Below are 23,491 nucleotides of genomic sequence, written 5' to 3' on the forward strand. Positions count from 1 at the left end.
GTTGTCCCCACCCCCCTCCCAGGGTAACCGCAGCCCACCCTGGGTGCCAGGAACAGCGCACCCGCCGCTGGGGCTTCCCTGCCACCCTCAGTGCCATGCTGGCACCACCTGCCCTGGCCCCGCCGGCTGGGGGGCTTGGACGGGGGGGCAGCGGAGACACAGGAACCCCTGCTGCCGTTCGGTGCCCTGACCCCCTCCTCTTCCTCCTTCCTGCTTCAGGGGCCGGCGGAGCCGTGTTTACGGTGTGGAGGCCTGAGTGGACCGGACGGATGGGCAGCGGCTGGGGAGGTGAGCAGAGCCAGTGGTGGGGGTCACCCCACCTTCCCACCCAAGGGTATCAGGAGCACGGTGTGAGGTCACGGTGCCTGGGGATGGCACGTGCCGGTGGGGGTGACAGTGGCGGGGGGGCTGGCTCGCCGGCATCTCTCCGCTGCTCGCCCCTCCCCGGGCGCTGGCAGGCAGATTGATTTCAGGTGACAGCTCGGCGGGCGAGACCGTGCGGGCAGCGGCCCCCCCCGCCCGTGCCCTGTGCCAGCCGCAGCCCTGTGCGAGATGTGATCAGGCAGCGGGCGATGGATCTGGCCTGTCAGCTCCCGTCACGCGGGCGTATGGCATGGGTTGGAGCAGGGGGGGTGGGGGTCACAGCGAAGCACTGGCAGAGCCCCCTAGCTGGAGGGGGCAGGAGCAAGCCCCCATGTGTTAGGGCTGGGAAAGAGCCTGGTGCCCACCAGGCAACTTCCCCCTTGGTGGCCGTCTCCAGGGGACCCTGTGCCTCACTGTGGATAGTTGGGGGTCAGGGTGCACCCTCTGTGGGGTCACTGCAGAGAGGTGGGGGTTGTGGGGCAGAGGAGATGGCTGACACTGGAATGTGGGTCTGTCCCTCACTGCCTGTGAAGCTGCACTGGTGGGTGCCATGGGGCAGGCAGGCGGGCAGGCTGCCCATGAACCGGCTCTCTGCAGGCCTCTCGGGATTCGCCTCCAGTCCTGGCACGCTTCCCGTGGCAGGGTCATGCCAGGGCATGGCGGGAGGCAGGACTGCATCGCTGCTGCCCTACACTGCTACCAGCACCCCACGGCCTCTGGCAGCCCCGTGCTGCTCCACTGGGGTGCTAAGCACAACTTGGGGGGTGCTGGTGCTGCCCCTCCAACTAATCCCGACTTTGTTCTGTTTCATTTGGCATCTCCTTCTGACTGTTTCCCCTTGGGCCAGCCCACAGGTTAGGGGATGGTGGGGAATGCCCTTGTGCCCATCTGGGGATGGTGGCAGCCGGTGGGGCACAGCCGGTGGTGCCCACGGCTCTAATACCCTGTCTCCCTTGCTTGCAGGCTGCCCGTGTGCCCCTGCCCACTGGGGGCCCCCCCACCATGGCCATCGTGCAGACGCTGCCAGTGCCCCTTGAGGCCGCTGCTGAGGGAGCCACACAGCTCCGCACCGCTGCCGCTACCTGCTCGCCCCCCGCCGCCATGGGCAGTGTGGGAAGCCTCCTACCCGTCCGGCCCCACCATGACCACGCCAGCCAGCCCTGTGATGGGGACCCCTCCACCACCTTCTGCAAGCAGGAGGGGCTGCTCCGGGCCACTCCTGAGGAGCACCGTGTGTCTGTGCCCATCATCACTCACTCCTATGCCAATGGTGGCTTCTGTGGTGACTGGCTTGATGCCTCCTCTCCTGTCAGCCCCTGCAGTGACTCAGATGAGCTCCATGATGACCAAGCACCAAATGATCACCTTCGAGGGCCGCCCCCCAAGCTTGTCCCCGTGTCTGGCAAGCTGGAAGAGGTGGGGGGGGGGCAGCAGCAGGGTGGGTGGGTGCTGGGGTCTTTACTGCCCATGCCACGCTGGGACTGTTGGCTCAGATGTATGAACCGGGGTCACGTGGCCACACTTATGGTGTCCTTTGGGAAGTGGCAGTCCCCATGCCCTTAATGTCCTCTCCTTCGTGCCAGGGGGTTTGGGGAGCCCACTTGGGCATCCCATGCAAAGGGGATGGAGTGAATGGTGACCGGCCCTTTTCTTCTTTGGGGTGTAAAGGCATCAGGGCTGGGGGCACCCACTCTCACAGTCCAAGACAGCCCTTCTTGAGGGTGGTGGGCCCTCCTCAACCCCTCACTCTCCCCTGTTTTCCTGACAGAATGTGGAGAAAACCCTGATTCGCCCCATGGCCTTCAAGCCGGTGGTATCCAAGCTTCGGAGTGCCCAGCCAGGCACGCGCCTGGGGCTCTCGGAGAGCCAGGTGAGCCTCACCCACTTGCTGGGTGTCGAGAAGCCTGGCTCTCTGAGCTGCCGTGCCAGCACCCTCTCAGACTCTGGGCGCAACTCCCTCTCCAGCCTGCCCACCTACAGTACGGGCTGCAGCCAGCACCCAGAGGTGGGTGCTCTGACGACCACCCCCCATGGCCCCCTCGATCCCCCGGTGGGCTGCCGCCCCTCCAACTCGGATAGTGGGCGCTCGTCCTCCAGCAAGAGCACGGGCTCGCTGAGTGGCCGAGGCCGGCCCTCCTCAGAGAGTGGCTCCTGTGGGCGCTCACCCCTGCCTGGCGAGGAGGCCATGCTGGTGCGGGAGCTGGAGGAAAAGCTGCGTGAGAGGGAGGCCGAGCTGCGGCTCCTGCGTGACAGCCTGGACGAGAACGAGGTGGCCATCTGCCAGGTATGTCCCTGATGTCCCCCTGTCCTGTTCCTGTTTCCCTCCCTGGAGCACCTTGGCTGGGAGCAGGGACTCTATACAGTCTCTTGTAGGGTGTGCTTTCTCCTGTGGGTCTGAGTATGTGGGTTTTTCCCACCAGCTGGATGGTCCTATATAGTCCCTGGGAGAGTCTTGTGTGGCCCATGGGGCCACTTGTACAGACTGGGGTGCTTTATCTTGGGGTGCCCTTTTCTGAATGAGCCCAGGACCTGTGGCTTCTCCCTGCTGGTGATGGGGCTGAGGGAGCCCTGTAGGATCTGGGGGTGCTGACATGGGGGGCCCATAATGCACAGGGATAGAGGGCCATAAGGAGGTGTGTACCCCCACATCACACTTCCTGGACCCTTCCTCCATCTGGGAGAGGTGCACTGCCCCTCTCTGTGATGCCGATCTTGTAGAGGACAACAGAAGTGGGGGCATGCTGTGCTGCCCCTCCAGCACCTGTGCATCCTCCGGTCCAGGTGTACGAGGAGAAGCAGCGTCGGTGTGAGCAGGAGCTAGAAGGGCTGCGGCAGCGCTGTGTGGCCCAGGCACGGCAGGCGGCCCATGCTGCGCAGCGGGGACAACAGGTCCTGCAGCTCCAGGTGCTGCAGCTGCAGCAGGAGAAGAAGCAGCTGCAGGAGGACTTGGCCCAGCTTCTGCAGGAGCGGGAGCTGCTGGAGCGGCGCTGTGCCTCCTTCCAGCGGGAGCGCACCGAGCTGGCACCCCGGCTGGAGGAGACCAAGTGGGAGGTGAGTCATCCGGCAGCACCGGGCATGTCAGGGGGTGCAGGTTGCGGTCAGGGGTTCCTGGCCAGCTTCTGAGCCCCATTGTCCCCACAGGTGTGCCAGAAGTCGGGGGAGATTTCTCTGCTGAAGCAGCAGCTGAAGGAGGCGCAGGCAGAGCTGGCACAGCGGGGTGCAGAGCTGCTGGGGCTGCGGGCTCAGCTGCGGGAGGCGCGGGCGCAGCTGCAGGCAGGCGAGCGGCGGGCACAGGGGCTGCAGGAGGCCGCCCGCCTCAAGGCGCTGGAGCTGGAGGTCTGCGCCAACGAACTGCAGCGCCGCAAGAGCGAGGCCGACCTCTTCCGTGCCAAAGCCGGCCGGCTGGAGCAGGAGGTGGTGGGGCTGCGGGAAGCCACCCGTGGGCGATGCCCCCCACCTGGCGAAGGGTGCCCCCCACCTGGCGAGGGATGCCCCCCACCTAGCGAGGAGCCTCGGGGCAGTGCGGGGCTGCGGCGGCAGCTGGAACGGCTGCGTGCGGAGGTGGCCCTGGAGCGGCGGCGTGGGCAGGAGCAGCGGGATGCCTTCGAGCAGGAACGTGGCACGTGGCAGGGCGAGAAGGAGCGGGTCATCCGTTACCAAAAGCAGCTGCAATACAACTACATCCAGATGTACCGGCGCAATCGGCGGCTAGAGCAGCGGCTCCAGCATCTCCGGCTTCAGGGAGAGGACCCCCTGCCCGAACCCTGCGATCCCCCTGACCTGCCCTTTGAGGAGATCACAGCCACCGAGATCTGAGATGCTGCCTGCCTTCACCCCATGTTTGGAGAGCTGGAGGAGCCTCCAGCCCTTGCAATTTTGGGAGCTATTGGGCTGTGGAGGGCCCCTGCTCTCCCCTCAGCTCTCTAGACTGCTGGCACTGTAAAGAGGCGGAGGGGACTGCAGGTGCTGTCCCCTCCCCAGTATGGAGGTTTTGGGGGTGAGGGTGCATCCGTTCTCACCACAGTGAGGGGTGCCCATGAGATGTGAGGTCAGGTGGGTGCCGAGTCCCGGCCTTGGGGCCGCCCGGAACTGGTTCCTGCTGATCCTCTTAGCGCCTGGGGATTAGTGGCGCTGGCTTCAGCCAGGGTCACCTTGGATAGGGGGAGGGCTAGCTTGTCCCCTCCCTCTCGTCCCTGCTGGCACTGTCACCCAGTCACTTGGCATGTGCCCTGTCCCTGCCCATGCCAGCCTCCTTCATGCCCCTCTGTGTGTTTGTCAGGGAATTTGTTTCTGTGCCATTTTAAATAACTCTATTTTTATAGGACCTACCAAAACATATCACCCTCTCCTAGCTCACACTCCACCAGTCTGTGCCCCTTCACCTCTGCCACGGGGCAGTTTGCCCTCAGTGCCTTTCCCATGCCCTTGCCCCCAGAATCCCTCTGTTTCCTGCCCCCCCCAAAACACCCATGCCCCTGTGATGCCCAGCCTGCCAGGGGAGAGGGGTGCGGTGCTGCGTGTGCCAGATGGGGACACTCTGGGGACAACCCCGGGGTGGGCAGAGGGGAGGTGCCCATCTGGGTGCCCAGCAGGCGTCAAACCAAAGGAAAAGTCTGTCTGTGCCCAGCTGTGGCTTGGTCACCCCTGGCTCCAGGGGGGGTGATTTTTGTACTTTATTCCAGTCGTGTCTCGTTCCCAGAGCCCGGCTCGCCCATGTACCACCCAGAAACGGCGATTAAAAAACAAGCCCCTGGCTGTGTTTTTTTTCAGGACTGTGTCTGTGTGTCCAGAGAAGGGTCAGGGGCCACCTGTCCATCTTCTGTGTTGCCACTGGTGCTCTCCCTTGAGTCCTACAGTGGGCAGCTGCCCTGTGCCTGTGAGGCGGGTCTGGCTCTCCTACCCTCTGGCTATGCTGAGACCAGCCACAGCTCAGTGTAGAAATAAGCCATCTGGCTTCTCTGGAACATGGGATGGCTCCTTGAAGGCAAGGTGCAGCATCACTCTGAGGATGCTCCAGGCACCCGCACCACAAGCTCCATGGGCTCCTTGGCCTTGTTGCGGTAGGCCTGGCGGATGATGTCCACAGCCTTCTGGTGCGTGACGTTCTGCAGGCTCTCCCCGTCCACCGACACCAGCTCCTGTCCAGCCTGGCTCCCGCAAGGGAAGACAGCAGGGTGAAGTGCAGCTCCTTTTGGGGTGCCTGGAGACTGCCAGCAACCCAGCAGTACCAAGGGATGGGGGTGTCGGGATGTCTTTCCACCCCATGGCATGCGCTGGGTCCCCCAAGGTTCCCCGTACCTTGAGGATGCCACTGAGGAAGGCGGCTCCACCAGGGAAGATCTTCTCAATCTTCACCACTGGTTGTGCCCTTGACTCGATGCCACCAGAGATGCTGATCCCTGCGAGGGAAACGCGAGACCCTCGCACCTGGGTAGGCTGGGACCCCCATCCGCTCACAGCCATGGCACTGCCTTCCCCTGGGCAGCTGCACCTCCATCCTACCCTGTTTTGGTAGGTCCTACATGGATGAGGGGCTGGGGCAGGGGCAGCATTTCCCCCCATTCTCGTTTTGGAAGAGTGCTTTGGGTTTTGACCTTTGTCAAGGCGGTGCCACCCATACCAGTGATGCTGGTGCCAGGAAAAGGGTCCTTGTCCCACCCCTGGGGTCCCGTGGTGTACCACCCACCCAGTGAGTGCTTCAGCTTGGAGAGAGTGACAGTGAGCAGACGATACTCCTCCTCCTCCTCTTCCTCCCTGCTGGCATCTTCGGGGCCATTGATGGCTGCTCCAGCCTCTGCCTCACCCCCTGTCCCCCCAAAGAGAGGGGAAAGAGGAGCCCGTGCCCGCCGGGGCTTCCCCAGCACCTCGGCCCCTCTGTCAGGTGCTGTCCCGGGGCTCTCCTTGCGCCAGGTGGCCCGGGGGCTGCGTGAGCGCCCATGCCTCTTGCCTGGGGGGGGCTCGGCCAGTAGCCAGTTGGGGGGCTGGGGGCCAAGGGTGGGCAGGGGGCGGCTGGTGCAGGCATAGGCATCCACTGGCACGTCGGGGAGTGGGGTGTAGGTGTGGGGATGAAGCCGGCGGGGGCTGGGGGATGCTCTTGGACGGGCTGGGCTTGCCTGCTGCTCCCCATCTTCCTCTAGCTCTGGGGTTCCTGCCGGCTTCAGCAGGAATCCGCCCCGATAGTCTGAAATGAGAGGGACTCAGGTATCTCCCCAGGACCCCACAGCCTTGCTCCCTGGGACCCCTGTCACCTAGGGATCCCCCTTGACCCCTGCAGCCCCACTCCCCATGAGCCCTGCCACACAGGGGACTCCCTGAAACCACACAGCCCTGCTCCCTGTGACCCCTGCCACACAGGCACCCACTGGGTACCCCAAATCTTCCCCAGACAGTCAGACACGCCAGATTCCCTCCCTAGGACATCTGAGGTCCTGGGACCCCCAGACTCCAGGCTCTCCCCAGCTCTCTCCAGGTACTTCAGATCCTCCTCCCCAAGACCCCCTGGCACCTAGGATCTACAGATTCTGCTGCTCCAGGTCTTCCCAACACCCAGGGACACCAGTTGCCCTCTTCCCTGGGACCTCCTGCACCCAGGTATCCCAGCTCCCTTTCTCCTTCCTGAAACTGCCCCTATATCCCTTCCATCCCGCATCCAGTGGGGGCTCTACAGGCAGCCTGGTGTCCTGGCTATCCATAGGTGGCACTCACCAGGCACTGGTGTGATGAGGTGTCTCTTGGGGGGGACATCATGGTGGGCTGGCCGGAGGGCAGGTGAGCGCACTGCAGTCAGAAAGAGCTCCCAGTCACACCCCAAGCCCTGCCCACTCACCCCTGCCCACAACCTTCCCCCAGTCAAGACCCCTGGGGGGTTGGGCTCCACCTGAGCGGCTCTTTAGGGCATCGAAGGCTTCCAACTCCAGGGGCATCACCATGCTGTCAAACCGGCCCAGGTCCGTGGGAGCGACCACACTCCTGCCAAGGCGAAGAGGGAAGACAGGTTGTGGCAGCCTCTGGGATGGAGCATGATCAGGGCTGAGGAGTGTGTCTGAGAGTCCGTGTTGATCACATCAGGTTGGGCAGTATTGGGGTACACTGAGATACTCCCCAGCAGCACTCACCTCACATCCCGCAGCAGCAGGACCTTCTCAGGCCGGTCCAGGATGGCCAGCAGTGGCCGCACCAAATCCTCCACACTGCCCTCGTGCAGGTACTGCAGGCACAGGAGGGGTGTCAGTGGATGGAAGGCCTGCTCCCTGTGCCTCAGTTTACCTCTCAGAGCTTAATGTGGGCACATAGTGCTCCCCATGCCCCTGGGATGCAGGAACTTCCCAGGGATGAGCCCAGGGTGGCAGCACTTCCCTGCCTGTGCTCTGCCTTTGGTGCATACCCGAGAGCAGTGGCGGAGCACGGCCGTCACCTCGTCAGGGCTGAGGAGGCGTTTGGCGGTTTCCTGGATGTGCGGGAGCCGGGCCTCCGGATCACTGCCATTGGGCTGCAGGGTGGTGATGCCCGTGGGGCCCAGGATGCTGGCACGCCGGCTTTTCTCTGGGGAAGCACATCAAGGAGGGGTGGCCAGTGAGGCAAGGACTGCCCCAGGCAGCCCAGAAAGCTCCCCATACCCCCCAACCCAATAGCTTGCTCCACACCAGAGTAGAACAGACACACACAGCACAGGGCCAGGCACATGCAGAGCCTGACCCCCACCCCCCATGGCACACGGGCATCCCTGTTACCCCGCTTCAGGCTCCGGATGACAAACTTCTGCACAGCACCTACTGCAAGGGAGATGGAGAAGGGTGAGCACCCAGGGGAGTCGGCAGCATCACTGCCCATTGTCAAAACTGCCTGCCTTGGGAACCCCTCCCTATGCCCCCTCCATGCCAGGGATGCCACTACAGGCCCATAGAAGGGGGGAGCAGTCCCAGGTAAAGTCCCTCTCTGCCCTGCCACCCAGTCCAGTACCTCTGTCCCCGTCGGAGCACCCTGGGGACTTAGCACGTGCCCGGTGGTCAGAGGCAGGGGCCTCCTGGCTCGGGGGGGCCCAGCTCTGGCTGGTGGCACGGCCCCCCTTGAAAAAGAGGTTGACAAGGGTCTTGGACCGGTGCAGCCCTGGGGGAGTCCCCCGTGCCCCATGTCCGTCTGGCTTCTCCTTTTTCCGCTTCTCCTCTGTGGACAGAAAGAGGGGGGTCGCTGGAGAGGCCAGGGGATGCCACCTCAAACCTTGTTTGGAGGCAGGGAATTTTGGGGGATTGGAGGGGCTACTGGGAGACACTGACTGGGAGAGTCCTGCTGTGGGCTGCGGTGGGTCTCCAGGGGACACAGGGCTGGGCTTTGGGGTGCACGGCAAGCCCCAGGGACAGGGTTGCAGCTATGTGGGTCTATAGGATACCCAGGGTTAGTAGTCAGGGGTCCATATGGGCTATAGGATGCTAGGGTAGGGACTAGAGAGTTTGACTGTAGGAAGCCCAGGAGAGGGGTCCAGATATCCATGTGGGTCAGGGACTACAGGATGCTTGAGCAGGAAACTTACTCCAAATGGGGCAGGGGTTGAGCTGTGAGACTCCCAGGGCTGGGGGTGAAGGGTTGGAGGGGGACACCAGGCAGGGATGAGTCTCATTGTGTGGGGCTATGCCCCAGTGCTTACCGGCGACGGTGAGGTCACTCTGGGAGCGTGTAATGGGCTGCCGTGGCCGGCTCAGTGCCAGGAGCAGCGCCGTCTTGGGTGAGTGGGTGAAGGTCCGGCGTGGGTGAGTGCTGGGGGTCTCACGGGTGCCCTGGCCCCGGATGGCCGTGTCCCGCAGCAGCTCAGGGGGCCGCACGGTGCGCCGCGTCTCCGGCAGCCCCTCAGCGGCTGGCTCAGTCTGCATGGCCCGCTCGGCGCGTTCCCGCACCCAGCTCCGCCGTGGCCCATCCTCCGTGGAGATGGCCACATCCACGGTGCGGGCTGGGGGTCCTGGGGAAGCCATCCCCAGCCCGTTTACCGTCGCTGGTGCTGGCCCCGAGGAGTAGGAGGAGATGGAGGAGCTGGTTTCTGAGGTTTGAGACAACTGCTGCAGCTGCCCATTGGTCACTGCAAAGGTACAACACGGACACAGTGTGACACACTGTGGACCACCAAGGGTTCCACATCCCCCCCGAAACAGGGGACATGTGGGGACTCATAGGGCCATGGGGATTGCAGGGCTGCTGGCAGGCACATGGGAAGCTCTGGGTTCCCGACGAGGGACATGTGGAGTTCCACAGAGTAATAGGGACCAGTGGGCTGCTGGCCCCTCAAGTATGGGGACATATAGGACCCTGTGGGATCACAGGGCTGCTGGCTATGGCAGAGGGTTCTTCATGTGTCCTCCAAGGATGTGGGATAGGTGGCACCCTGCAAGCCCATCAGGCATGTGGGGATGCTAATGATGGCACAGGGAACCTTATGCCCTCTCCAAGGCCATGGGATCCCATGGCATGTGGATGTTCTCCCTCCTCACAGTGGCAAGACGCCACTTGCATGGGGGTCCCAACCCCAGCCCTGTGCCCCAGCCCCACATCCCTGCCAGTACCCGCAAGGCACTGCCCTTACAGCGACTGAGCCAGCAGTACTCGGCCACCAACTCCTTGTAGGCAGGGAACCGGCCTGTCTCCTAAGCACAGGGGAAGAGGACAAGGGGGTCAGTGAATGCCGGCTGTCCCGGCGAACCCGATCTGGTGCCAGCCATGAATAATGCATCCCCCCTTCCCACCTGCCTGAAACCCAACCAGCCGGCAGCTGCACCAGCCCCACGGGCGCCGGGCCGAGCTGGGGCAGCGCCAGTAGAGGTGCACACCAACCCATGCCAACCCGAGGGTCCCATGGGGCTGGGTGCAGGTACCTTGATGGTGAGCATGATGTGGGTTTGCCCCTTGAGCACCTCCACTGCCTTGCTATGGCTTATGTCTTCAAACTTGACTCCGTTGGCTGCAAGGACTTGGTCTCCCACCCGAATGCCGTTCTGGTCCGCCAGCCCCCCAGGGTCCACCCTAGGACACAGAGGGCACAGGATGGGATCAACCCTTGTTGGAGTCCTGCTCCTGCCCCACACCTCCATGTGGGTGGCCCTATGCCCCAGCACCTTGGTGGTGGTGCCCACAGTCTTCTGAGGGTAGGGAGCTCAGCCAGGGAGGGGGTGCTGAGCCCCAGTGTGGGTACAGCAGGGATTGGGGTGCTGCATCCCCCTCATGCCCCCTGGGTCAGCCGTACTTGGAGACATATATGCCGAGGCCAAACTCCCTGCCACCACGGATGTTGAAGCCCAGGCAGTAGTCGTCAGAGGTGGTATAGAGGTGGACGATGCGCCGCAGACCATCCTCAGAGCCGCTCTCTGATGGTGTCGAGCCGCTTTTCTCCACCACCAGGCGTCTGTTCACCACATCCACCCTGGAGCATGGGCACAGTGTAGGGGGGCTTGGGGATCTGGCTCTCATCTTCTAGCAGGATGAGGCCGTTGGTGTTACCCAGTGGAAGAGAGTGATGGGGATGGGGGATGTTTATGATGGGGCCTGCACCCACCCTACCTGCTCCAGACCTTCCTATCCCATCCTGCACCCCACTCTGGTCTCTCCCCACCTTTGCTAGAGAGTTCTGATGCCCCCCACCCTGGGGTTCCCCCAGCTCTGGATCCTTCTGTCACCCAGCATCCCCCACCAGGCCTCCCTGCCACGCCCTCCAGGAGGTTGGGTTTTGGGGTGCTGGCCCCGCTCACCACGCTGTCTTCTCCTTGGAGAACTTGATTCCTGGCACACGGCCCATCCGCCGGACCACCATGCGGAGGCGGTTGTTGCCGGTGAGGACCTTGACAGCACTGCTCATGGTGATGTTCTCCAGGCTCACGCTGTTTACCTCTGTGATCTTGTCACCAACACACAGCCCAGCCTGCTCTGCGAGGGGCACACAGCTCAGGTGGGCATCTGACCTGGCACTGATGTCCTTGTTTGACAACCCCTCCCTAAATGTGTCCTTGACCTCATTTGAACCCCATGGGAACAGAGGTGGGGACGCCTGACAATCACACTGAGGCAATGGCAGACATGGGTGGCTTGCCACCTTGCTGTGTCTTGGGGATGGAGCTCAGAGCAATTGGCACACAGCTGCCTACTGCTGTTTCCTGCTCTTTTCTGTGGGCAGCCTGAAAACCCCATGGCCAAAAGGCAGCGGGAAGCAGATGGCAGCTTTCCACCATGAAGGGTGGCATTGTCGCTGTGGCACCACGTCACCGGGAGCTTCTCGAGAGGGTCTTGCTGGCATATACCTATCCCCACTGTTGTCTCTAACCCCGTCCTTCTTACCAGCAGCGCTGCCTTCCTCCACTTTGCTGACAAAGATGCCCAGCCCATGCTCGGAACCACCACGGACACTGAAGCCCAGTTTGCCATCCGCGCTCTTCTCCACCGTAATGGCATTGATGATGTCACTCTCGTTGCTGCTGGCTGTGGGGACAGGGGCGTGGATGAGTCACCCAGGCTCAGTGTCAGCACCGGCAGGGAGTGTCTCTCTTACTGGGGATATCCCCAGTCCCTGGACAGCCCTCCCTGCCCCCAGACCCACGGAATCCTGTTGCCCGGGCCGTCCTGGCCATAGGGGTGGGCAGAGGGCTGGGACGCCACGCACCTTCGATGGGGGCATTGATGAGGATGACACGGCCCATGGGGGACGTGGCGCGGGTACTCTGGGTGGTCCCATTGAGCAGGCGGCTCTGCTTGCTGAGGAGAAAACGGGGAGCCAGGCTGGCCTCGCTGCTGGAGCTCCGTGACCGGCTGCCCGCCGTCATCCCCGACAGCATCGCCTCCCAGTCCTGGGCCATGGTGGTGCTGGGCACTCCGGTGTCCCGGCGTCTGGCTCAGGGCTGGCTGTGTCCTCACGGGGCCAGGGCTGCCCATCAGCCAGCAGGGGACATGGCATAGTCCAGCAGCACATGCCCAGGCTTGGGCACCACTCTCTTTTAACAGCGTGATGCTGGGGACAGCTGGCGTGGGTGCTCGGTGCTGGCAGGACAGGTCCTGGGTCCAGCAGCACAGCCTGGAAGGAGAAGGAGCTTCATGATCTCCTCTCCAGCCCAATCCCCTCCCGTCCTATAGTGTCCTCGGGGGGCAAATTGTTGCATGGCTCCTGGGTACCACCATGGGGTTGTGGGCACAGGCTGCCCTGCCCTGGAGCAAGGATGCTGGGGTGCAAAGGGCCTCTACCTAGCAGTGTAAATCTGGAATAGGGGGGTGCAAAGGGGCTTTACGTGGCAGTATAAATCCGGAAAGGCTCTGTAGAGGGGACACGGGGACATCAGCTTTATAACAGAAAGTGGGACCTGACCCCTCCAACTGCTCCCTACCCTCCCTAGGGCTCGTCTGGATTCCCAATGCTGTAGGGCAGGGGATGGGTGCACCGCTTCCCATGGCAGTTCCCGCGGGGATTTTCCAGGCGTGGGTGAAACGCCATCACGGTGCCCCCCCTCGCTTCATCCCCCACTCGCCCTAGCCTGACCTCAATAAATAAGTGATGGCCCCGGCTCAGGGGACACGCTGGTGTCCCCGTTGCTGCCAGCCCCCCACGGCGCCCACCCACTGCCCCCCTCCAGCATCAGCCGCTGGTCCCCCCTCCTCGAAGGGGTGCAGGGGACCCCCCATCCGCCGTCGCTCCCTCCCACCCGCCCTGTGCCCTCCTCACCTGTCCCCATGGTGCCACCTGCGAAAGAGACACCTGGCAGCAGCGCGGGGGGGATGGAGAGGCCGGGGGGCAGCACCGCCTCCGGCCCCCCCGCCCGCGGGGATTGGCTTTCCCTGCGGGACCGGCGCGGCCATCGGGTGCGGGAGCTGTCAATCGAGAGCGGCCGGGGCTGGCCTTGCAGCTAGCGGGGTGGGGCAGCCCCGTGCGTGTCCCCCCCCACGGGCAGGGCGTGGGGGTGCCCCGGGGGCGCGTCCCCCCACGAGGCCGCGTGGGGCAAGGAATGTGGTGTTCCCCCTGACCTCCTCCCTTTGCGCGGAGCATCCCGGGGCCACACAGGGGAAACTGAGGCACGGCCAGGGGAGGAGGGGTGTAGTGTCCCCCCGCTCCGCTCACTCCGCTGATGTGAGCCGGTGTCCCCCCGTGTCCCCCTCCCCGGGGGGAAACGCCTCCACCCTCGGTCGGCCGTGACCCCCCGGACCTCCCGGAGGGGCCCGGCCCCTCCAGCACGAACCCGACACCGCGGCGGTTTCAGGTGATGCGCGGCGGCCGGGGGGGCGGAGGGAGGGCGGCGGGGGGGCGGCGGGGGCGAGGGCCGGCGAGGGGGGGCCGCCCCGGGGCAGCGCCCCCCGACAACGCCGGGGTGAGGGGCTGGGGGGGCACGGCCGGCGTGGGGACACGCACCCACAGGCACACGCACCCCATGCACTCGCACCTCCACGGCATGCGTGTTCGTGTCCTGCCGCGCACTCGCAGACCCCGCGGAGCGCCGCACGCGCGTGGAAACGGCCCCGCTCACACACACGCGTGTGCCCGCACGCACCGCGCAGCGAATGGGCCGGAACCCACTCCTGCGGAGGCGCGGCTCCCCGCGTGCTCCCGCGCAGCCGCCGCGCCACGCGTGGACGCCAACGCGGCGGGTGCGAGCGCGGCGCTACGGGCACGCGCGGGGCGCGGACATCGAAACCCGCGCGAGCCCGCGGACCCGCGCGAGCCCGCGGACACGCGCGCGCGCGCGGCTGCTGAAACGGGGACGCGCGGAGACCGCACGTGAACACCCACGTGCGAACACGCGAGCACCCGAGCTAGCGCGGAGGCGCCGACGTGAGCGCGCACACGCGCGCGCGGCCGCGGGCATGCACGTGAGCGCCCACGGGCACGCCCACGCGCGAGCGCTCCCGCGCGTGGGCGCCGCGTGCGGCTCGGCACGTACCGCTCCCCCCGCCGCCGGCCCCGGTCACGCGTGGCCCCCGCCGCCCCCCGCGCTCGCCCCGCCCCGCCGCGGGGCCGCCCCCCCGTGACGAGACCGAACGTCACCGCGCGCCGGGCGGGAGCAGGGCGGTGGCGGCAGCGCGGGCACGGCGGGCGCTGTCCCGGGAGCCGTGAGTGCCGAGGTGCCCCGGGTCCTTACGCGCGGGATGTCACGGGTGGCGAGAGGGATGCTCTCACGCGCGGGGTGGGAGGGAGCTGAGCGTCGCTTCTCGCGGGGAAGGACGGCCGCGGAAATAGCGCCGTGCGGGGTGTGGCGGTACCTTCCCCGGGGATATTCCTCCGTTCCGGGCCCTTCTGTGCTCTCCCGCTGCTGGCAGCAGCTCTAGCCCCGAAGTGGTGGGTCCCCGTCCCCCACCTGTGACCGGGGTGCTCTGCCTGGTTGTGGGGGGTGTCCATGACTTCTGGTGGCTGTTCGGGGGGTTCCTGCTGACAGATCGCAGGGTGCAGTGGTGGGGTCACACCACCCACGAGCTGCCCACGAGTGGTGGGATCACATCACCCACCTGCTGGGTGGCCTCGGAGGTCCCTGCTGAGCTCCATTACAGAGAGGCTCCCTGTTCACCCCTTTGTCCCCCCAGGCTGGGGGGAGCTCCAGAGCTGCCCCAGCAGGGCTGTTTGGGGATACACAGGCACCACATCCCACATAACCCTTTCAGCCCCACCCTGCCAGAAGATGCCACCATCCTTGCCTGCCACTATCAACATCCGGGAGCCCCGATGGGACCAGAGCACCTTTCAGGGCCGGGCCAAGCACTTTTTCATGGTGACAGACCCCCGAAACCTGCTGCTCTCGGGGGCCACGCTGGAGGAAGCCCGACGGGTGGTGGAGGACTACAGGTACCCAGGGAGAGGGTGGGTGTACCCTCAGCACTGCTCCTGGGCAGGATACAGCCTTGGGGCCTTCCCCAGCGGCGGGAATGAAAGCTGTACTGATCGTCCCCCCAGCCGAAGCAAGCTCCCCAAACTGCCTGGCTGGTCCCTAAGGTTGTGGGGGACCAAGTAGGGTATGTGTGCTGGCAGAGAGTCTTTCAACAGGTACTACCCTTACCTGGCAGGGCGGGCACGGTACCCCCAGGGCTGACAGAAGATCAGCTTTGGCGGGCAAAGTACATCTACGATTCAGCTTTCCACCCTGACACGGGTGAGAAGATGCTCCTTGTGGGACGCATGTCTGCTCAGGTCCCCATGAACATGACCATCACTGGTTGCATGTTGACCTTCTACAGGTACCTGTCCCTTCCTCACCCCAGGGCCAGGAGGGTTCCCCTCCCAGGCCCTGGGGTGAGGAGGGGACACATGTCCCATACTCCACGGTGCACTAGTGCTGTAGGAGCACAGGTGGCATCCCCCAATGCCACCAGCACCCTCCTCTCTCCGGCAGGACCACACCGGCTGTGCTGTTCTGGCAGTGGGTCAACCAGTCCTTCAATGCTATTGTCAACTACACCAACCGCAGTGGGGATGCACCCATCACCCCCAGGTAAGCATCCCTCTGACCAGGTTCTTGGGATACCCCAAAATGCCAGGTGTGTGCCTTGAACAGTTCCTTGAATAGTAGGGAGCTGATATGGGATGATGGGGAGCTGGTGCAGCCAGAGATGGACACCAGTGGGGTTGTCAGAGTTAATGGTAGAGCTGGAAAAGGAACTCAAATGTTCTGGTGCTCTTGAAGGGCATGCTGTCCCCTTTGGAAGGGGAACTGGGATGAGGGGATCCTGGCTTATGGGTGTGTCTTCCTGCTTTTACAGCCAGCTGGGGACAGCCTATGTGAGTGCAACCACAGGGGCAGTTGTCACGGCACTGGGGCTCAAATCTCTCACCAAGGTAAGGTGACCCTTGGCCATCATGGGTGGGGCACCTGGACCCTCCCCATGGGATCTCCCTGGGCTCTGAGCTGATCAACAGATGCACCCCATCATCTGGGGTGGGGAAGAAAATGGAGAAAAGGGCTTTGCTGGGGTCACCCACGCAAGACAACTGCTCTCCTGAGTGATAGCCGTGGAGATGGCCTCTCCCTCCAGCCTTGATCCAGCTGTATCTCTCCAGTCTTCTTTCACCTCTCAGCATCTGTCCAGGCCTGGGGTGGAATGTGGGACCCCCCAAGACCCTTGTGGGCTGTGCAGCTTTTACTGGCTGAGAGTTCCAGGGGAGGAGGGAATGTTTTTCTTCAGTGGGGCTGGGACACCACAGGGTGTGGTGGATGGTTGCAGATCTGGGAACAGCCAGCTCTGCCCCCAGACCCTCTGCATTACGTGCGCCTTCTTTTTCCCCTAGCACTTGCCAGCCATCATCGGCCGGTACGTGCCTTTTGCGGCTGTGGCAGCTGCCAACTGCATCAACATCCCACTAATGAGGCAGAGGTGAGCCCCTGGGCTGGGTTGGGGTGCTTGGGGTCCTGTCAGGGTTTACCAGGCACTGGCAGGCAACTCGGGAACTTCCCTTGCTGGCCCTACTGTCATCCATTAGCCTGGGGGGTTGGCTTGAGGGTACAAGCACCTGGTTGCATCCCCATACAGCCCTCTTGAGGACCACTCCCAAGCGTGAATGTGGGTCCAGCTGAGATCCCCCGCAGCTTATTATGCAGGCAGTGAATGGGAGTACAGGAGGATGCCAGCTTCCCTTGGAGACATGCCCCTGCCCTGTCTCCTGATCCCCTCACCCTTGTGCCCTGGGGCCCTTTCACTGCCTCTCTCCCTACAGAGAGCTCAAGCTGGGAATCCCAGTCACAGATGAGAATGGGAACCGCCTAGGAGAATCCACAGCCGCAGCCCAGAAGGCCATTTTCCAGGTGGTGGTGTCCCGCATTGGCATGGCAGCCCCAGCCATGGGTGAGTGTCCCCTCCTCTATCTGTGCTGCGGGACTACAGCACTGGTAGTTGTGGAACGGGGTCCTGCTGCTGATGGGGGCCTGTGAGAACTGAGAGCTCATCTATTTCCCCCTTGCCTCAGCTATCCCGCCAGTGATCATGAACATGCTGGAGAAGAGAGCTTTCCTGAAGGTACTAGGGGTCCTGGGATGGGCGGGTGAGCAAAGGGGCACCCCTTGAGCTTGTCACGTTGCTGGCAGCCCTTGGAGCTGGCACACCATCAGAAAATAGGCACTTTCCTGCCCTGTTTGCCATACTGACACACAGCCTCTCCCTGCAGCGGTACCCGTACCTGAACGCTCCCCTGCAGGTCGGCCTGGTGGGATTCTGGTAAGTCACTCTCCATGGCTGGATGGCATTGCCCTGGGCACAGACTGAGCCCAGGTATAGGGGAGAGTGCTGCTGGGGGCTCTGCTTGGCAGGTGGGGTGAGGAGAATGCCAGAGCTCGGTCAGGCTGGTAGCTTCCCAGCAGATGGAATGGGATATGAGATCCTGGGACTTGGAGCTGTTTTGCTCTATCTTGATGTCTCTCCAGCTTGCCATGGGCTCTGGCTCAGCATTGCTGTTCTCCCACACTGGCGGGACAGGCTTGTCCCACTTCAGGAGCCAAATGCAGGGTCTAGAGCTTGGAGAGGGCATCTCTGTATCCATTTGCTGGCTGAATACCGGCACAGTTCTGGGCTGCCCTCCTGCTGCTATGGGATCAGGACATGGGTGGGTGTGGGTGATTTATGTAGCCCAGCTTCTCCTTTCATTGTCTTTCTCTTCCAGTTTGGTGTTTGCCACCCCGCTGTGCTGCGCGCTCTTCCCACAGAAAAGGTACGAACAAACACCTTGCCTGCACATGTGGCTCCCATGGGGCAGGGCTGGGGTGTAGGCAGGGGGTGTGTGGGCTCCTTGTACTTTCTGACTTTCAAGAGATTGTTTTGCTTCTGTGAGTGAACACATGTTCACTCATGTTGAACATGTGCACACATATGTCTCTGTGCACGTGCAGCAGTGCAGACCCAAGGGTCTGTGCTGGGCCATGGGAACAGCATCCCCAAGAGGTACAGCAGGTGGTTTTCCAAGCTGAGGCTACCAGTATCCCCTCCATCCTCTGTATCTGTGTCCCCTTGGCAGCTCCATGGCCGTGAGCAGCTTGGAGCCTGAAGTCCAAGATCAGATACGGAAGAAAGACCCATGGCTGGAGACGGTCTACTTCAACAAAGGGCTCTGAATGGAGGTCCTAGGGCGGCCGAGATGTGTACCACGGAGCTGCCAGGCCAGCGCAATGCCGAGCTTCGCCCTTCGGATCCCTTTGGGGTTGCCGCCGCTTTCCCTTGGCTGTCGCGTTTCCGTAGGTTCCAGGTGCTCAGCCCTGCTTCCCAGGATGCCTGCAGCCATGCAGCACCACACCAAACCCTGTCCTCATGCCTGGCTCAGCCCTGCTCTGGGGACCTTCTGGCTGGCACCCCGGTGTGTTCCTCCTGTGCTTACCCTGTGTGTGCCTGTAGCTGTGTGCAGTGCACAGGGGAACGTGGGCAGCAGCACCAGAGACCTTGTGGGCTGTGGTAGAGGAAAAAATTGTGGGGTAAGGAAGGAAATGGTGCTCCTCAGCTTTAGGATGCTGCAGACAATCACGGCAATTGAGGACAGAACCCCTATGTAGGCACTCCCTGGTCCCCAGTGGTTTAGCAGCTGGTGCTTGGGGATGGCAGAGCAGCTTTCAGAGAGGAAAACCCCATACCCAAAATAGCTGTGGGTGAGTGATCAAGTGCACATAACGGCTTGAACTTGGGGCGGGGGCGGCTCTCCCAGCCCAGGCGTGTGCTCCCAGCTCACCTTCTGCTCTCCTCCAGGCTGCCCTGGGGATTTAATCTGTCTTTCTGCTCCTTCCATCCCCAGAGCAAATAGCACATTTTAATCCCAGCAGAGTCTCCGTTTTTATTCTCATTTTAATGCCATCTCTGTTCAGGGCTGGGCTTCCCCCGAGGGGTTACTCTACCCTCTCCTGGAGTGCTTGCTTTCAGGTGGACCTTCTCAAATAGCTTTAAATGCACTGTGGTTTCCTCTAGGTTTTTTTGATAAACATATAATGTACCTATATATATATATATAAAACAATAAAGGCAGATTGTTTATACAAAACCAACAGCAAAGAGAAGCATGTTGTTTGCCAGTTTGTGTATGGTGGAAAGGAACTGCCACTGGGATGAGGGTGGGAGCAGGAGGGAGGGGCAGGTTGGCTTGTTGGGTGCCCCTGTACCCCTCAGGGCTGGGCTCTGCTCCCTGTTTTCTAGTCCACTGCCTTTGCAGTGGCTCTGGCTGGCCCGGCATGTGTTTAAGCTTATCCAGCTGTCAGGAGGGCTTTTTTTAGTACAGTCGGCTTTGGACTTCGCCGCTGCGCAGAGAGCTTTGCTAAGCTGCTGCCCTGGATGTTGCTGGTTTGAAGAGGCCAGAGCGTCACCCTGGCTCTGCCCACACTCACACCCCCTCTTCCAGCCTGCTCACAGGGTGCTCTCATTCAATCCTGGCCCTGGTCCTGTGCTTGCCTCTCCTGTGGAGCTATTTTTATCCCACTTTCTACACACGGCTATCAGAGAACACATTAGAGAGCACGTTGCTGCTGTCACAGGACCCTGGCAAGGCTGCGGGCAGCAGCTGCGTCCCCCTTCAGCTTTCTGTCTCACCTGGGCAGTCAGAAGGAGCGATGGATGTCCACGCAGGGAGAGGAGGGATGGAGGCAACCATGCTCTGCAGTGCCCCATGCTGAAGGATGGAGGAGTGAGAGCTGCTGCTAAGCCCAAGATGGGCAAATGCAGCAGTGGCAGGATAAGACCCAGGCAGCCCAGAGCCACCCTGTGCCACAGCTTCTCCAGTGGGCAGCAGCTGGGAGAGGCCAGGCTGTGGGTGCTCCCCTCGAGGAGCGGTCAGGAGAACATCTGCACAAAGCACCCACACAAGGTGGGGGAGTGGACTGGGACAGGCGCATCGGGGGTCTGTCCCCCTCCTTCTCCCAGCCCCAGAATATTGCAAATATCTCCCCTGAGCCAACCATTGGCAGCTTATAAATAATGCAGCCCCTCGCCGTGCAATAAGGGCTTGTCAGTAGCTATTCTGCTCTCATAAATTAAAGATGAAAAGGTACAAGGCTCTTGCCAGAAAAATGAAGACAAATTTTTAATAGCTTGCCAAGACACAGGGAGATGGAGTGCACAGGAAAAATGAATTACGTTTTTATTATGTGTTTTATTGTGGTTTAATTGAACGGGATTATCTGAGAATACAATATATTTCCAGAGCAGTGCAAAGAAAACAAAAATAATGATGACACTGCCTCCTCCCACACATACCACCAGGGTGCGTGGGGACACCCTCCGTGTGTGCACTTGCTGGGAGCTGGCCCTGAGCTGCTTGTGGCCATGAGAGGAAGAGATGGGAATGGGATGGACAGGGGACCAGATGTGGAAGGGGTTGGGGTGGCTGGGTCTTGGCTCACCCCAAGAGCTCCCAGAACTGTGGGGATGGGATACATGGCAGGGTGGCATGGCAGTACTTGGCCACACAGAACCACTGCATGTCTTTCACCTGTCCCCATATTCCCAACTGCTTTTACCCCATCTCTGAGATCCCTTTGGTCTGTCCCCCACCTGCACAAGCTGGCATTGCTAGGCTGAGACATGACAAACTTACCTTTGGTGGGCTGCAGGTCTGGCATGCTGCCCTGCACACCAGCCATGGTGTCTGTCCTCTCCTGGAGCTGGCAGCACTGCAGTGAGTTTCCACAGACTCAGTCACTTCACTGTGCCAGGAGGAACCTGTCAGTGAGTTTTGGGGGGCTGACAAGCCCAAAGGTAACAGCGCTGCCTCTGCAGGGGAGGCCAGGATGCAGCAGCAGATGCAGGGGAGCAAGGATGCTCAGTCCTTTCCTGAGCTGGCTCATCACAGAGGTCAAGGGCCATTCCCAGAAAGGCAGCAGCTGGATGTCACCAGGGGTGTTGGGCAGCGCTGGGCTAGGGACATCGATTTGTCCCTGGCATCTTTAATGAGCTGCCTGACCACAAGCTTTAACCTTGCCCATAATGAGGGAGAGCGGCAGCAATTCCTACCGCCTCAGCCGGCTCCCCCAGCCTTAATGAGCTAATCAATACTTGTTCTCAGCTTAATTTCCAGCTAATTGCTCTTTAATGACGCCTGGAAATGGGCAGCCTCTTGTACGGGGGAGTGGGCAGGCTCCCCCTCCCCGGTGGCAGGGAGTGCTGGGACACTGGTGGGGAGTCACCTTCCCTGTCTGCATCCCAGCCCTGCTGGCGCTGCTGGAGGCTGGGGAAAGGGAGGGTGGCAAAGGGGACAGCGGGCACGGTGCCACTGAGCTGGCAGCACCCTCTGGAGCACCCTGTCTGGGGAGTCCATGGAGTCCTGAGCACACAGGGCAGCCTGAACAGAGGATCCCCACATCCCAGGAGGGACCTAAACCCCTCAGGACACTACACTGCGGTGGGGGCTTCCAGGCTCTGTTCATGGTGGGGCTTTTAGCGTTCGGGGGGATAGAGTGGTGGAGCTGAGGTGTCCATGCGTTGTCCCAGGATCTGCAGCCCCTAGGTACAGGGTCAGTGTCACCGCAAGGGGACGAGGACGAGGCCAGCAGTGCCCTGGAGGTGGCAGCAGAGACCCCGCAGCCTCTTGCCCGCACCTCTGTGCCGGGGTAGCCCCGCGGGCAGGAGCGGGGACAGGCAGGGACTGCGGGGAGTGCTGCGGGGTCGGGGTGCGGGGGGAGCCGGGCGTGTCACGGGGCGGTGGGACCTGCTCTTACGTGGCACCATGCCAGCACGGGGGACATCCTCTGGGAATGCAACCCCCGCCGCCTCTTCGGTTCCAGGCCCCGAGTTATTTGACCTGCGCTTGGATGGGGCTTGTGGGAAAGCCCCAAGAAAGCGGCGGAATTTCTCGGGGAATAGAGCTGATAGAGCTGGCCGGGCACGCCGGGCAGACTGGGGACCAGAATGTCCCTTACCACTTGGCCATCGGGCCTCGGGGTTGCCTGAGAGCCCCCGGCCCCAGCACACAGCTGCAACTGCTTCCCCAAGAATTTGCTGACGGATTGGTTTGTCAGAGGAATTCACTCTCGAAAAGCCTAGAGAAACCTGAGCCTGGCTGCTTCCCAGCGCGGGTCTGGCCTGGCATGCAGACGGGGGACTTGCCTGCTGCCCATCCCTTGTCCCTGCAGTGGAGCCCCAGAATGTGGCTTGGGACACCTTGAGAGCTGCTTAGCCTTGGTGTGGGCTGGCCAGAACCCGGCTGTGTCAGGCTGCTACAGGATGACAGGAAACAGAGAGGAGCAGCAGTGTTTGATGTAAAATGAGAGAGATTTGGTGTATTATCAGGAGACCCCCTCAGCCCCAGGCAGTGTGCTGGCAGCATTCTGTCCCAGCCTCTCCTGTGACATTTGCTTCTGGTGTGACATGGGACACATTCTCATCCCCACCAGCCCAGCTCTGATGCTGCTCGCCAGCCCTGCCTGACATGACGTGCATTGAGTCACTTGGCCTAGAGCTTTTTTTCCACAGCGGATTTTTTCCTTGGCTTCATCTGCTGTAAGCCCCAGATCCCTGTGGGGTGGTCTGGGAGATCAGCCCAAAGCTGTGGGGGGAGCCATGAGCAGTGTGGTACCCCTGATTGGATGTGATGGCTCTGTCATCAGTGTTTCAATCTGATGACAGAGGACTGGAGGGATGCCATGGATGTGGGTCTGCCAGGAGCATCCATGGACTCCTGGCTTCAATGGAACCATCACAAGATGGGAAAACAGGGGTAAGAAGCAACTCACCAGGGAGAAGGAGGAGACTTTGGTGCTTGAGGTTCAATCTTCAAAGCCCAGTTTCAGGAGCTTCACTGGGCTCAGAAAAAGGAAGGAGAAAGGAGAGAGAGCTAGCCGGCACAGATGGGGAGCCAGGAGTGCAATTTACCCTGGTGCCTGGCCATACAGGGCTGTGACCATCCTTTTCCCCAAAAAGCTGTGCCAAGGAACACAAGCCCCATTTGCAGCCAGGGGCCGTGCTGATTGACTCGAGGTGTGATTGAGCAGAACTCCTTGTTAAGCACAGGTTTAGATCTTCCACCCTTCATTCATACCTGCCACTGTTTATTAGCACATTCAATAGTCTCATTAAACAGGAGGTTTAATTACCTGCCAGGTTTGAGCTCCATCTTGTTGAGCTGAGCTGCCCATGGTTTTCAGACTCTGTGTTGTGTTGCTCCATGGCTGGAGATGTTCCTGCTCAGATCTGTGTTTGGATTTCACCTCTGGCCAGGGGATCTACATCTGGA

The 23,491-nt window shown here is 61.9% G+C and overlaps 3 protein-coding genes across 7 annotated transcripts; 2 read left to right on the forward strand and 1 right to left on the reverse strand.

Annotated features, from left to right (window-relative positions):
• Positions 1-146: 146 nt before the first annotated feature.
• Positions 147-5,129, forward strand: LZTS2 (leucine zipper tumor suppressor 2). Its single transcript, XM_027907853.1, has 5 exons — positions 147-288; positions 1,327-1,779; positions 2,132-2,647; positions 3,145-3,414; positions 3,505-5,129. The coding sequence occupies exons 2-5, from the start codon at positions 1,366-1,368 to the stop codon at positions 4,177-4,179; spliced, it is 1,875 nt and encodes a 624-aa protein (XP_027763654.1). The 5' UTR covers positions 147-288; positions 1,327-1,365; the 3' UTR covers positions 4,180-5,129.
• On the reverse strand, positions 4,978-14,286 carry PDZD7 (PDZ domain containing 7). Of its 3 annotated transcripts, XM_027907825.1 has the most exons (18): positions 14,256-14,286; positions 13,046-13,063; positions 11,996-12,403; positions 11,674-11,814; positions 11,091-11,265; positions 10,589-10,765; positions 10,221-10,368; positions 9,932-9,992; positions 9,005-9,430; positions 8,323-8,526; positions 8,094-8,135; positions 7,748-7,905; positions 7,479-7,570; positions 7,241-7,332; positions 7,069-7,140; positions 6,050-6,544; positions 5,662-5,762; positions 4,978-5,510 (listed from the first exon to the last, which is right to left on the reverse strand). In XM_027907825.1, exons 3-18 carry the CDS (start codon positions 12,186-12,188, stop codon positions 5,361-5,363), a joined length of 2,727 nt encoding a protein of 908 aa, XP_027763626.1. In that variant the 5' UTR covers positions 12,189-12,403; positions 13,046-13,063; positions 14,256-14,286; the 3' UTR covers positions 4,978-5,360. The 3 variants fall into 3 exon arrangements, with proteins under 3 accessions (XP_027763626.1, XP_027763635.1, XP_027763644.1); XM_027907834.1 differs by lacking the exons at positions 8,094-8,135; positions 14,256-14,286 and having other exon boundaries at positions 13,046-13,424; XM_027907843.1 differs by lacking the exons at positions 11,996-12,403; positions 13,046-13,063; positions 14,256-14,286 and having other exon boundaries at positions 11,091-11,260; positions 11,674-11,810.
• Positions 13,447-19,323, forward strand: SFXN3 (sideroflexin 3). 3 transcript variants are annotated; one of them, XM_027907874.1, is made up of 11 exons: positions 13,447-13,577; positions 14,971-15,151; positions 15,370-15,540; positions 15,696-15,794; positions 16,063-16,138; positions 16,589-16,674; positions 17,015-17,142; positions 17,264-17,313; positions 17,462-17,511; positions 17,954-18,001; positions 18,305-19,323. In XM_027907874.1, exons 2-11 carry the CDS (start codon positions 14,988-14,990, stop codon positions 18,399-18,401), a joined length of 969 nt encoding a protein of 322 aa, XP_027763675.1. In that variant the 5' UTR covers positions 13,447-13,577; positions 14,971-14,987; the 3' UTR covers positions 18,402-19,323. The 3 variants fall into 3 exon arrangements, with proteins under 3 accessions (XP_027763675.1, XP_027763684.1, XP_027763667.1); XM_027907883.1 differs by lacking the exon at positions 13,447-13,577 and adding an exon at positions 14,125-14,184; XM_027907866.1 differs by lacking the exon at positions 13,447-13,577 and adding an exon at positions 14,371-14,424.
• Positions 19,324-23,491: the final 4,168 nt, after the last annotated feature.

Source organism: Empidonax traillii, unplaced genomic scaffold, assembly GCF_003031625.1.
Source record: "Empidonax traillii isolate 1590-97213 ecotype Southwest subspecies unplaced genomic scaffold, ASM303162v1 scaffold27:size3997909, whole genome shotgun sequence".
In the NCBI taxonomy this organism is placed as follows: Eukaryota; Metazoa; Chordata; class Aves; order Passeriformes; family Tyrannidae; genus Empidonax; species Empidonax traillii.

Coding starts and splice junctions, on each gene's coding strand:
- LZTS2 (XM_027907853.1), top strand. CDS start 1,366: ATGGCCATCGTGCAGACGCTGCCAGTGCCCCTTGAGGCCGCTGCTGAG. Junction 1,780..2,131: donor TGTCTGGCAAGCTGGAAGAG/GTGGGGGGGGGG, acceptor TTTTCCTGACAG/AATGTGGAGAAAACCCTGAT. Junction 2,648..3,144: donor ACGAGGTGGCCATCTGCCAG/GTATGTCCCTGA, acceptor CCTCCGGTCCAG/GTGTACGAGGAGAAGCAGCG.
- SFXN3 (XM_027907874.1), top strand. CDS start 14,988: ATGCCACCATCCTTGCCTGCCACTATCAACATCCGGGAGCCCCGATGG. Junction 16,675..17,014: donor ATCCCACTAATGAGGCAGAG/GTGAGCCCCTGG, acceptor CTCTCCCTACAG/AGAGCTCAAGCTGGGAATCC. Junction 17,143..17,263: donor CATGGCAGCCCCAGCCATGG/GTGAGTGTCCCC, acceptor CCCTTGCCTCAG/CTATCCCGCCAGTGATCATG.
- PDZD7 (XM_027907825.1), bottom strand. CDS start 12,188: ATGGCCCAGGACTGGGAGGCGATGCTGTCGGGGATGACGGCGGGCAGC. Junction 9,993..10,220: donor ACATCATGCTCACCATCAAG/GTACCTGCACCC, acceptor CCCTGTGCTTAG/GAGACAGGCCGGTTCCCTGC. Junction 7,141..7,240: donor TGCCCTAAAGAGCCGCTCAG/GTGGAGCCCAAC, acceptor TTCTGACTGCAG/TGCGCTCACCTGCCCTCCGG.